At 39.3% G+C, this 12,551-nt stretch overlaps 3 protein-coding genes and 1 long non-coding RNA gene across 4 annotated transcripts; 2 read left to right on the top strand and 2 right to left on the bottom strand.

Annotated features, from left to right (window-relative positions):
- Positions 1-504: 504 nt before the first annotated feature.
- Positions 505-2,836, bottom strand: LOC148923238 (uncharacterized). Its single transcript, XR_016132589.1, has 2 exons — positions 1,287-2,836; positions 505-1,116 (listed from the first exon to the last, which is right to left on the bottom strand). It is a non-coding gene; the product is annotated as an uncharacterized LOC148923238 (long non-coding RNA).
- Positions 2,837-3,616: 780 nt separating this feature from the next.
- Positions 3,617-4,613, top strand: LOC125204370 (uncharacterized). The gene has a single exon (XM_048103019.2). The coding sequence runs from the start codon at positions 3,853-3,855 to the stop codon at positions 4,555-4,557; it is 705 nt and encodes a 234-aa protein (XP_047958976.1). The 5' UTR covers positions 3,617-3,852; the 3' UTR covers positions 4,558-4,613.
- A 1,124-nt stretch (positions 4,614-5,737) lies between these two features.
- LOC125203791 (cell number regulator 8-like) lies at positions 5,738-7,712 on the top strand. Its single transcript, XM_048102241.2, has 3 exons — positions 5,738-6,402; positions 6,814-7,016; positions 7,308-7,712. The coding sequence occupies exons 1-3, from the start codon at positions 6,159-6,161 to the stop codon at positions 7,545-7,547; spliced, it is 687 nt and encodes a 228-aa protein (XP_047958198.1). The 5' UTR covers positions 5,738-6,158; the 3' UTR covers positions 7,548-7,712.
- Positions 7,713-9,025: 1,313 nt separating this feature from the next.
- Positions 9,026-11,483, bottom strand: LOC125207370 (L-type lectin-domain containing receptor kinase VIII.1-like). The gene has a single exon (XM_048106673.2). The coding sequence runs from the start codon at positions 11,248-11,250 to the stop codon at positions 9,157-9,159; it is 2,094 nt and encodes a 697-aa protein (XP_047962630.1). The 5' UTR covers positions 11,251-11,483; the 3' UTR covers positions 9,026-9,156.
- Positions 11,484-12,551: the final 1,068 nt, after the last annotated feature.

Here is a 12,551-nt window from a genome sequence, read left to right as displayed (position 1 = left end):
TACTACGATGCAATTTAGAACACTATCTAGACTATTAGAAGGGGTTTTTTTGGTTTTTCTACACTAAGATCAAAGAACAAGTAAGAAAGTAAGAGCAAAAGGAAATTAAGACAAGAAAAATGATAGTTTTCACTCAAGTTGGAAAGATAGGGATATTGATCCGTTGATATGGATCACGGGTGTTCACCTAGGGATCATGCTCATCTAAATGGTCTTATGTGTAGCTAGGAAGGTCGGGTTAATTGGTTAGACCCCCTCTCGGGTGCACCTAACACGTTGATCGGCCTCTAAGGTCGGAGTCTCCTCCCTACACTTCGAAACCAACTCCTACAACCTACGGACCCAAGCTCTCTCTCTAGCTATGTCTCTCTCGAGCACATACAACGCACGGAGTTGTTGGTCATTTAACTATCTAATTAAGCATCTTTCAACGACAATAATTAGAATAAGACATATCAAACTGGTAGCTATCAATTGGATAATGAAAAAGCACAACAACCAACAAAACCACCACATAAGACATAGATAAGCATAAATCAAGATTTAGCCCATGACATACAAACTTCACCAATATCCCTAATAAGAACTTAGCTACTCATAATGGAAGCTAAGACAAAAGAAAATACAAAAACTTCAAAGGAAAACATAGTAAGAAAAGGTAATAGAACTCCCTAATGTAGACTTGATGTTGGGGAGGATCTTTCTTCTTCAATCTCTTGAAGATGGAAGCCTCCTTGCCTTCAATGACTTGTATCTCTCGATTTTTTCTCTCAATTTGTCGTGGGGAAGGTTAGGGTTCTAAATTGAGTTAGAACCCCTTTTATACTCGGAGTGAAAATCAGGACAAATTAGCAAACACCCGGTCGGGTGATTTGTAGGTGATAAAACACCCGACCGGGTTTTCTTCCCCGAAGCCCGCTATTTTGCAAAATACCCGACCGGGTTTTTCGAGAAATGGAAAACACCCGGTCGGGTTTTCCTCCTGGAGTCCACAAGGCTACTTCAAAACACCCGACCGGGTGTTCCGAGAGATGGAAAACACCCGGTCGGGTTTTCCTCCTGGAGAACTCCTCGAATTTCAGCTTCGGCTCGTTTCAACCTGTTTTCATCACAAAACTACGACAAACCCATCAACTCACCTAATTAGTGTATATGCGGTGAAAAAACTTGTATTTAACATCTTAAACCATCAAAAGCACTCTTTAATCACCCATAAAACAAGCCTAAAATATGAGTTTGTCAGTACTCTACAAAGTCTTGGAAGAAAGCACCACTTAGGAACTCACCAAAAATGAATGTTGGGCGGCATATTAATGTTGTCTCTCTTTCCAACACTTTCTAACAATGAGTAATAAGTTGAGGACAACTTTCTATAAATGGAAATGCCTGTATTTTTATGAGACGAGAGAGTATCTTTGATGTGAGTTCTTGACATATCTAATTTCATTTTCGATCTTACTGTCTCCCATCTCTTATTGAGAGAGGTAGAGGGAGAGGGAGAGGGAGAGGGAGAGGCAGTTGACTTTTTGTAGCCTTTGTTATTGACTTTTGGAAAAGCAGAGTGGGGGCTATCAAATATTTGAGCACAAAATACAATGGAGAAAGGTTAAAAAGAAAAGGTTGTTTGCATGTCTAATCTAGGTTGCAGTTGTTTGCAAAGTTTTGGAAAGCCAGCCCCACTCCCTGTGTCTTTTGAAATCAAAGTAACTTTCTTCAAATTTATGCCTAAATTCATCATTCTTTGTTAGAAGATCGTCGAACAAGTTGGTGGTGCCAACTAGCCCTCCCTTCATCAAACTCTAGTCAATCACTCATACCAAATTCCCATTAAATATTCTTAGTTATTACCTCGGTGAAATGGGTGATTGATCCAGTAGTGTTTGATCCTGGTAAAAAAAATCATGAAAAATGTAAATATGTACATAAAGTTTACCACATAGAAATAACACAAAAGGGGCTTCTGTATTCTGTCTCATGTCTTGTATTGTCCCTTTAGACTAGTTGAGTGGGGCAATAAAAACATACAACTTGAACAGTAAAAATAGAATAAAGTGAGTCTGGAGTATACCCATTTTACTATCTCATTTTACCCTTCAAACCTCAAAATGACCGCTATATGCTTTGCATTAATTTGTACTTTCATCTCCTATTTCAAAACAATATTATGCTATATAGTATAGGTCATAGGTGTATATCTAGAGCTGGAATGCGATGCAAAGTACAATTAGCTGCTGTTTATCAATAAAAATTAGCTAAAAACCCAAAAAATGTTACTCCCTCCGTCCCGAAGTATTAGACTCACTTCTTTTGGGCACATGATTTAAGGAATTGATATTTAAATAGGTAGAGTGGAGAGAGTAAAGTATGAGAGAGGGAAAAAGTAGGGGAGAGAAGAGAGAAAAAAGTAGGTGGAGAATAAAATAAGATAGATGCTTTTTGCTAAAAAAGGAAACGAGTCTAATATGTTGGGACATCCCAAAAAGGAAAGTTGGTCTAATACCTTGGGACGGAGGGAGTATAAAACTATAAATAAGAGTAAATATGATGAAATGAATAAAAAGTGGGGTGCAAGTATCCAACTTAAGAAGAAAATAGAGAGGCATCTCATATCATTCGACTCTCTTTCTAGATAATAAAGATTGCGTAACTAGTGCCCAAACCCACTTATAGAGCCCTACCCTTTCTAAAATAAGTGTAGTGATGCATATATGTAAGTTTATAAATTAATGGAGTAGTAATATTTATATGGTGACCCATTCAATTAGGATGGAAGCTTGAGATAAGATATGCCTTTATTTCGTTTGGTTGCATTCTCGCTTATGTTGATAAGGTGATAATGACATTCAACATGTTATTTTCAACAATAAATCAATAAATAGAAATAGAATGGTGATGTAGTAGAGCCATAAATTGGTCCAATTCGATGTATTAAAGCACCATAAATCCAAACTCAACGTGTTAGTAAGTTTGTTATAGGCTAATTTTGAAACATAGCACTATAGATTCCAATACTACGATATGACTTCTATAGGTCTCTAACGATGTAAACAAAAATATCTTATCAAAATCATTTATCACGAAGATAATAGCAAAATAAACTTCTTGTAGTATATTCCTTACAGAAAACAACTAATAAAAATATAGTACTTCTACGTACCAGTACCACATCTATATGTATATAAAAATTAATATAAAAACAAAATTTGGGCTATGCCATCATGGCAATTGCGCCAACCTTGAATGCAATAACTACAAAATTACTGCACTAGTCACAACCTTTTATTTTATTTACAGTGAAGTTAAAATAATTATTACTCCCTCATCTCCTATAGAAATACTTCACACTGACTTTTAATGCGTAATTGATAAAAGATAGAAGAAGAAAATGTAGTTGAAAGTATATAATGTAGTTGAGATATTAAATAGATTAAAAATGAGAGAGTAAATTAAAAAAAAAGGAAAAGAGGGAGTAAAGTTAAGATATAGAGCTTTTACCAAAATAAAGAAATGACTAAACTAGAACAAACCAAAAAGAAATGGTAGTTCCTCCGTTACTCATTTTTCTTTTTGGTTTATCCCAAACAAATAACCTATTTCCACTTTATTTCATATATTTTACTTTATTCTCTCCATTTTACACATAAAATAAAGGGAGTACATAAATTATCCGCACTCAAGGAATGAGTCATCTTCCTTGGGACGGCGGGAGTACAACTCAACTATATTGAGAGAGACAATAATCCCCACCAGGCAGAGGCAGAGGAGCACACACGTACAAAGTAGATACGCATAAATATATATACACGCACTGCAACGCATGTGTGTACAAGTGAAACAGAGAGAATTGTAGCGATGAAAGGTAGCATATCGAAGCCATTATCGAGCCCTAGCCGGGCGGAGAAGTTTCCCCCGCCGTTAATGCGGTTCAACGTGGGCAGCCGGAGCCGGAGTCGGAGTAGAAGCAGGTCGCGGTCGAGCCCCATATTTTACCTCCGCGGAAGGAGAAGCGCGCCGGCAGCAATCGAGGAACCATCGTCGCCTAAAGTCACCTGCATCGGCCAAGTCCGCATCCGCCGCTCCAAGCCCAGGAGACGCCGCCGCTCGAAAAGCCTCTGCTTCGGAAACAATCCATTAAGCGGGATCCTCTGCAAGTGCGGATCAATTTTCGGGTGGGGATGCAGCAAGAAGGTCGATTCCAAAATTGAAAACCTAAACAATGAGAGCCCCGCCGAAAATAAAAGGGGATTTCTGGAACCTTGTTATTCCCCGCCAAAAAATGCGTTGATGTTGACCAGATGCAGATCCGCTCCCTACAGATCTTCGTCCTTGGGAGCTCGATTTTGGAATGTCGAAAAATCGGATGAATTAGCCAGCAGCAATACTGAAAAACAACAAGAGGAAGAAAAAGAATTAGAACAGATGGAGAATTCAGCTGAAAAAGTTGAAGAAATGAAGAAAATTGGCGGCGACGCTCAGCGGCTAAGGAGATGTAAATCGGAGCCGGCGACTACAGGAGAAAGGCTAGTTGTTTCACAACCCACTTTAATTGTTAGCTGATGATGTTATCCAAAATTCTTCTGCTAAATCAATTTCATTACTAATTTGTTGGTTGACTTCTTTCGTCAATCTTTTTAATTACTGTTACTTTTTATATAATCTTGATAAGTTTTCCTTGATTGTCTATTAAAAATAATATATGAGTACTGTATTTTTCCACAAAATAAAAATAATATTATCTATTTTATTTCTTTTTAATTTCCTTTTTCATTAATTCACAATAAAATTGGATATCAGAGACCAAAATGTCATACTCCACTATTTAGTGAGAGAATCCTCATATCAACTGCTTCTACTACCCTTGCAACTTTTTGAAATGAGTACATTTTCAATTTAAGTAATTTGATTAGATTTAGACCTATTTTAACCTTTTGCTATATGATTTGAGATCGAGTCAATTGTATTAGTCAATTCATGTGAACATTTCAATACGATTATGTAACTTGTGACTGGAACTAGAGAATATATATGTACAAGTGGTAAAGTTGATAATTGAGTTACTGATAATTAAGTTGCTATCATTTGGATGGATGGTGTAATAAAAATGCAAAAAATGCTTAACGTAACGTGGCAGCGGTGATATGCGCATAATAAATTTATTTGGCATTGGCCAAAACTAAGTAAATGTACGAGGTGGAATTAATTTGAATATTAATCTATTTCTACTTATTAACTATTGGTTGGATATAGCATTGACATGTCATAGGTAATTTTTTTCTCTTAACAGTGTCAAAGCAATTGTTTTTCCGAAATCAAACTAGCTAGTTCCATAAAATAGGATTAAGATTATCCGCAATCCTATCTCTTATTCATCCCTTAATCATTTCATCATTTAATTATTCATGGATTATACTGTACTTTTCAGCCCATCTCTTAACTAAGAGACAACACCGACATCCTTCCATCTTTTAACCATCTCATCCCTGAACTATTTATTCAATTTTATTTTTTATTTTTATTTCCAACAAATTCAATTAATATTTCATTGAAATATTAAATTAATACCAATAATTCAATAAATAATTAAAAATCACAAAAATTATAACATCCGAAAATACGAAAAATACATAATTGAAATCATATGGAGTATTTTTAATTTTAATTTTAATTTTTTAATTTTTGATTTTTATTATTGAAAAATATAAAAATTAAAAATTACAATATTTTTATTTATTTAATTTTTGAATTTTCCTGATTTTTTTAAAAAAAACAAAAAAAAACATTTTAAACTGAGATAAACGACGCCCACTCGCGGGCACGCACGAACCGGAGCACGCCACGTCGCCAAGGCGCGTGGCGACCTGTCTCGTGCCCAGCCCCTTCCGCGCGAGACATAGGACGAGATGGAGGTTGCAACGCGGTCTCGTTGCCGTCTCGTCTCGGCAGGACGAGATAGAGACAGCGACGAGCTGCGCTGCTGATGCTCTAAAGTCTAATCACGAATTCCTTAACGTCTACGTATTCCACGTGGCTATGCTAATCATAAAATAATAATATTAAATTACTACAAACAGTAGTTAGTTGGGAGCTGAAATCAGAGATAGTTGCTTCCCATTACTCATAATCCTCTGCGACTTTTTAAGAGGCAAGTTTTAGTGAAAATGGCGAATTCCGATGAATCCAATCCGCTTTTACCGAATCAAGAGGAAATTGAGATGGCAAATGAGAAGAAATCCGGCGTCCCCGTCGCCGTCGGCGAGAATGTCGGAGCAGCGATCCCGGTGGGATGGACGGCCGACGGTCTACCCGTGTCTGAATCCATGATGGAGAGGACCCACTGGGATTCTGGTCTCTTCTCTTGTCTTGGGAGGAACGACCAATTCTGCAGTAGCGATCTTGAAGTTTGTGAGTTTTCTTGTTTCCCCCCGTTAGTTCAAGATTACTTTACTAAATTTTAGGCATTGGTATCTTATTCTGTGCTGAGAATTTTGGTGATCATTGTTTATTTTGTTTGAATTAGGTTTGTGGGTTTGTAGCCAAGATAGATAATAGTAGTAGGCTAATTTATATCGTTTCCTAAAATTGTTTACAAATTTGGGATATCCCAAAGCAAAGCCCTAGATAATTTCAACAGTTTGAGAAATATTGCCTGATTCATATCTAGAATTGGAGAAATGCTTGTGATGCATTGGTAATTACTCAATAATGTATATTGTCAATCTTGAATAGTAGCATGATGCCCCTTTGGATGTATCTCTTGTCATAGTATTGTACTTATGGTCTCTTTGAGCTGTATGGATTTATAATATTGGGCAGGTTTATTGGGTAGTGTGGCTCCTTGTGTGCTCTACGGGAGCAATGTAGAGAGGCTTGGATCATCTCCTGGTACATTTGCTGATCACTGCTTGCCTTACACTGGCCTGTATCTAATGGGGAATACGATTTTCGGCTGGAACTGTCTTGCCCCTTGGTTCTCCTCTCCCATCCGTACAGCCATTCGTCGCAAGTTTAATCTAGAGGTTAGCTATCGAGTTATGTTCTACTCTTCAACCTATGTTATGATTCAGGAGCAACCTGCAATCAGTTTATAATGACTGTAACAACTTACAGAAGAGCAAAGTTTTTTTTTGTGCTATTACATGGCAATACTTGTTTAGTATCACATTGTTCATGGTGTCATTCGGCCAATCTTGTTTGCTTCCTTTTGCGTATATGTGTGTGTGTGAGAGAGAGCATCCTTTCTTGCCTTAATTCATTTATGTGGAATTACATTAAGAGGAGTTATGGATCTTATATTGCTTGCACAACAGGGAAGCAGTGAGGCACTTGCAAGATCATGTGGCTGCTGTGGAAGCTTAGCAGAGGATGAAGTTCAACGCGAGCAATGTGAGATGGCCTGCGACTTTGCTACTCATGTCTTCTGCCATCCATGTGCTCTTTGCCAGGAGGGGCGTGAGATCCGTCGTAGGCTTCCACATCCCGGTTTCAATGCCCAACCCGTCCTAGTCATGATTCCCCCCGGGGAACAGACCATGGGCCGTCGAGTATAAATGCTTCTCTTTGTCATATGATCATTCATAGTAACTGTCTACTTTTATACAATTGTGATGGTTGTTTGATTCACTTGTTCGGTGTATAAACCGTGTATCGGGTGGATGTGCATTTTGTTTTGAAACATATATAAACAAACATACTCTCTGGTTGGATTCTTTTCATGTCCTTGCATAATGTAGAATTGTGGTTTCAGGGAGTGATAGATTTTTCTAGTGTTCTCTTTATAATGTTTCTAATCTGACTTATCTTGGCTCCTTAATCCTTATGATTGTGCGGTGTGAGCTTATCACATTCCTATTTTGATCCATGCACTAGTGATTTTACTGGGTTTTATATGTTAAAAATGTTTTCGTTCATTAATCATTAGCATTTCATGAATCATAACGATAGCTGAAAAATCCAAATGCATTATTTATGTATTATTAAGATAATCCGATTATGCATTATTCTAATTTGTAACATACTATGTTAATTACTTAATTGTTAGTTGAGTGTTTCAAATAGATTATTATTGATTGATCGAATTAATTCAATTTCCAATATAGATATAGTACTCCCTCCATCCAAAAATTACATTGCCAAGAGCTTATCCAAGAAAAACGTCATTACTCTAAAAAATATTCTATTCAATCACGCGATTTCCGATTTTACTACGACAAAGATTTTATTATAAAAAGATAGATGCTATTATTTCTTTGTTTTTCTTAATTGGTTACTCTGTCCCACCAACTTACTGAAACAATTGCGATTATTTTGATTGATGATGGAGAGGTCAATCAGAAGAAGTGGTTATGAATATATATTGTATAGTATGTTGTAAAACATTCACCAAGCAGGCAGCAATAATGTATACTATTTTCATATTTCAACTGTACCTGCTAACATTATTGAATATTTTGAATTAATGGAGTTTTAATTAGTCATGAGATGGCCCTACTTTCTACGTTCAAATATCCAGCCTACCCTGTCCATGTGATGCTACAAGAGAATAGATGAGATTTGTCATTGAAATTTAATGACCAACATATTTTAGATTTTTCATTGAAATCCATATATGCTATTGTGAAATGGAGAAAAGATAGCACCCTTATAAGTATACTACAAGTTAGTCTCGCTTATAAAGTATGAGTGTTCATACCCTTTATTCATTTTGACATACGTTCTTCTTTTATTTTTCTCAAAATTGTTTTTGGTGTTCTTTTCAAAAAAACACCGAAATTTTAAAAATAGATATGTTGCATTAACTTTCTTGTAAGAGAGGTTCATATTTATATATCTTCAAACGTCATTTAATCTATTGTGAGAAGTTATTCAGGTCATTAAACACACACATCAACAAGCCAAATTCACAATACCTTTCAGCTTCACTTGTATAACTATTGTTACTCCCTGCTTGTAACGAATTCAAGTACTAATAGAATATATCAATGATAAAAGAAAGCTACTCCCCTAACCAAAAAAAGAACCAAAAGGATTACCAAAACTAAAACGGACGAGGTAACAATTAAGCTTGGTGGCTGAGAGTATTAAACTTACATACACTGTAATAAATGAATGAATAAATTATGGAAATCAAAAGCAATAAAAGAACATGACTACACTACACTAGACCATGTCAAGAGCACCGTTGCCGGAGAAGCTGATTTCAGAGGAGGACGTCGACAGCGCGATCATATCGGAAACGCTATCTTGCAGCGTCAAGAGGAGGTCCGAAGTGCTGAAGCTCAACGTAGGCCTAGTCGTAGGCACTACCGGAATCTCTGCCTCCCCCACCAGCATCTGCACCACCGCCCTCATCACCGGCCTTGCCATCGGGTCCGGATGCGAGCACGCCAGCCCGATCATCATCACCTTCCTCATCTCCGACTCATCAAACTCATTCCCGAGCCTCCTATCCGCCGCCATCATCAAATTCCCATCCCTGTGCAATCCCCACACCCATTCCACCAGATTCCTACTCGTCACATCCTTCTCGATCGGCCGCCTCCCGCACGCCACCTCCAGCACCACCGCCCCGTAGCTAAACACGTCCGTCTTATCCGTGGCGCGCCCCGTCAGGAGATACTCCGGAGCCAGGTAGCCCATTGTCCCTGCCGCCACCGTGGCATCGGGGGACTTGTCGTGCTCGATCTGCCTTGCCAATCCGAAATCGCCTAATCTCGCGTTGAAACCCTCGTCTAACATAATGTTGCTGCTCTTGATGTCTCTATGGATCACCTGGCTCTCGCATTCCTGATGCAGGTAGGAAAGAGCTGAGGCCACGCCGAGGAGAATTTTGCGGCGGTGCGGCCACGGAAGCGTCATCCTTGACTCGAACAGCGCCTTATCGAGGCTGCCGTTCGACATGAGGTCGTAAACGAGTAGGCTCTCGCCCTTGTCGTGGCACCATCCCTGAAGTTTCACCAGATTCCTATGCCTTAAGCTTCCGATTATCGAAAGCTCGGATAGAAACTCTGTTTTCCCCTGCCCCGCGTGGGTGCACCTCTTCACCGCCACTACGTCTCCGGTGCTCGGGAGGACTCCCTTGTACACGGTACCGAACGCGCCGTGCCCGATCACTCGATTCGAATCGAAACCCTTCGTGGCGACGCTCAGCTCCTTGTACCCGAATTCCTTGGGCGTCTTGATCACATCCGAGGCCACAATGTCGGGCTTTTTCCGCCTTTTGAATTTGTTGTTGTGAAGCCAAATCAGCGCCAGAGCGCAGAATCCTAGTGCGAATGCGCCAGCGGTCACTACCCCCACCACCGCCCCGGGCCCACTTCTGCACAGCTGGTTGTGGCATTTACCTCCTGAAGTCGTTTTCTCCGCCTCAGGCGGAGGAGCGGCAGAGGAAGGCGGTGGGGGATTGACTGTCTCCGCCGCCGGGTTCATTAAACTCGAAGTCGGCGGCGGCGGCGGGGAGCTGGTTTCTTCAAACGAGGAGGTGAAGCTCCACCAGTCAATGCTGTGGACTTCGGTGCTCCCCTGAGTGGACCCGGAGAAGCCGACAAACATGAAATCGTCGGAGATATACTCACCGAGATCGAGGGCGGCGGACAAAACGGGCTCCTTGGGCTTCAAATTGGAATACGACACGTAGACCTTGAGGCTCCGAGTTGGGCCGGAGTAATCGACCCACGAGTTGACCAGGTCGCCGCTTTTCAATTCCACTCCGACAATCCCCAAATCCCTAACTCGGGTGGAAACCATGGAATTCAGATCCAAACCCACATGATTCCCATTGATGTCTTTGAACTCGACGTCCATCATCGTGTCGAACTCAACCGCCACCACGCCCTTCGGGGCGCCCTCCGCCTCCATCAGCCCCAGAAACCCGCCGGCGTCGCCGACGAACTCGTCGCTCGGCGAGAGGACGAAGGCCAGGCCGCCGCCGATGGAGGAGGGGTTCAGGTTGGTGACGGAGAAGGAGAAGAATGTGGAGAAGCTCGCCGTGGAATTAATCCCGGGGCGGCGGAAACTGACGGGCTTCGAGTACAGGACCCTGCCGGCGCCAGAGTAGGGGACGGTGACGTCGCGAGTGAGCCTCACGCTCCCGTTGCTGAAGTGGGCGTCGCCGAGGAGCTTCATGCTGGACAGCGTCAGCGTTCCGAAGTCGAAGTCAGTCGCCGCCGTCGCCACATTGGGGGAGTAAAAGAAGAATGAAGCAAAAAAGGCTGTGATTAATAAACAATGAGAAATCCCGCCGGAAAATGACATGATGGTCTAATTTGGAGAATGTTCCATGAGAGAATGAGGGAGGGAATGTTTGTTTCTCCGATTTGAATTACAAAGGTGAGGTTAACGATGGAATTACAAAGGTGAGGAAGAGACAGAGTGATGAAGAGGGTGTGTGTGGTGTGGAGGAAGAGAGAAGAGAAAAGGGAATCCAAGGAGGAATGCAACGGGACATGTGGATGCCACGTATCTGTTTCAACGGTAATATTTCCTGAGGTCGGTCGTCGGTTCTCATAAAAAACACCGTATAAAGCTAATTCTTTTTTGGGCAACACAGAATGCAGTTGCCGACGTTTGCAATTTTATTCTCGCTGTCACAATTATTTTTATTATCTCATGGAAATGCTTTCGTAATGTGATTTAATTATTTATTAATTATTTCCACCGTTTCAAGTTTCAACTAACATAATTATATTTTTTTTATTTATCCCAAATAAAAGTAATTTTTTTGTTTTAATTAATATAATCAATTACTTTTTCATTTAAAATGAAAATATCATCTCTGTTTTGTTCTCCATTCGTTTATGTAGCTTACAAAATAATAGAGATACATAAAATTGTATTAAAAATAAATATTATGCTTGAAAAGGGACAAAAGGAGTATATAAAACATACAGTAATATAAATTCTAAAAGGCTAATACTCAAAAAGAATACATTAACTTTGGCAAAGACTACTAACTTTAAATTTGATAAAAAAAATTACACCAATTTTTAATTTTTACATAAATTTCCCATGACACGAATTGAAGTTTTTGTATTTCAATGTTTGTTTATTTTTTTAATAACATTACAAGTTTGTCCTATAAACAATTGTTTGAAGGAATTAGCGGTCAAATAATGTAGACATCCTGGTCTTCTATATAGGATTAAATATGGATAAAACTGAATTCTGTGAAAGATTTACTACTGTCATTAAGGATTAGTATAAAATATCACATATTTGACCAATGCATATATTAAAAAATTGTTTGAATTTGTAAAAGTATGTGAGTAGAAAAGTGGAAAGTGAATCATATTTTTATATTATCTCTGTTCTATTAAAAACGAAACGTTTTCTAAAATGGAAATAACTTTATCTTTATTTTTTTATCTCTCTTCATTAATTCGTACCTCCCGTCCCACAAAAGATGTCACACTTATGGGACGGCACGAGATTTTATGAGGTTTTGTTTTGTGTGTTAAATGGAGAGAGAAAATATAATTTTTATATTCATGTGAGAGAGAACTTTTTCCAAAAAGGGAAATGTGACATCTTTTGTGGGACAAACTGAAAAGGAAAGT

This window comes from Salvia hispanica, chromosome 6 (assembly GCF_029641045.1).
Source record: "Salvia hispanica isolate PSC_SH4W2 chromosome 6, Shi_PSC_v1, whole genome shotgun sequence".
Taxonomy (NCBI): Eukaryota; Viridiplantae; Streptophyta; class Magnoliopsida; order Lamiales; family Lamiaceae; genus Salvia; species Salvia hispanica.
Note: the sequence above shows the minus strand (reverse complement) of the source record. Positions and strands in the feature narration are given on the sequence as shown.

Bases quoted from the DNA above. Each gene is read 5' to 3' on its own strand.
- LOC125203791 (XM_048102241.2), top strand. From the start codon at position 6,159: ATGGCGAATTCCGATGAATCCAATCCGCTTTTACCGAATCAAGAGGAA. The intron at 6,403-6,813 runs GTGAGTTTTCTT...AATATTGGGCAG, and splicing joins CAGTAGCGATCTTGAAGTTT to GTTTATTGGGTAGTGTGGCT. The intron at 7,017-7,307 runs GTTAGCTATCGA...CTTGCACAACAG, and splicing joins GTCGCAAGTTTAATCTAGAG to GGAAGCAGTGAGGCACTTGC.
- LOC125204370 (XM_048103019.2), top strand. From the start codon at position 3,853: ATGAAAGGTAGCATATCGAAGCCATTATCGAGCCCTAGCCGGGCGGAG.
- LOC125207370 (XM_048106673.2), bottom strand. From the start codon at position 11,250: ATGTCATTTTCCGGCGGGATTTCTCATTGTTTATTAATCACAGCCTTT.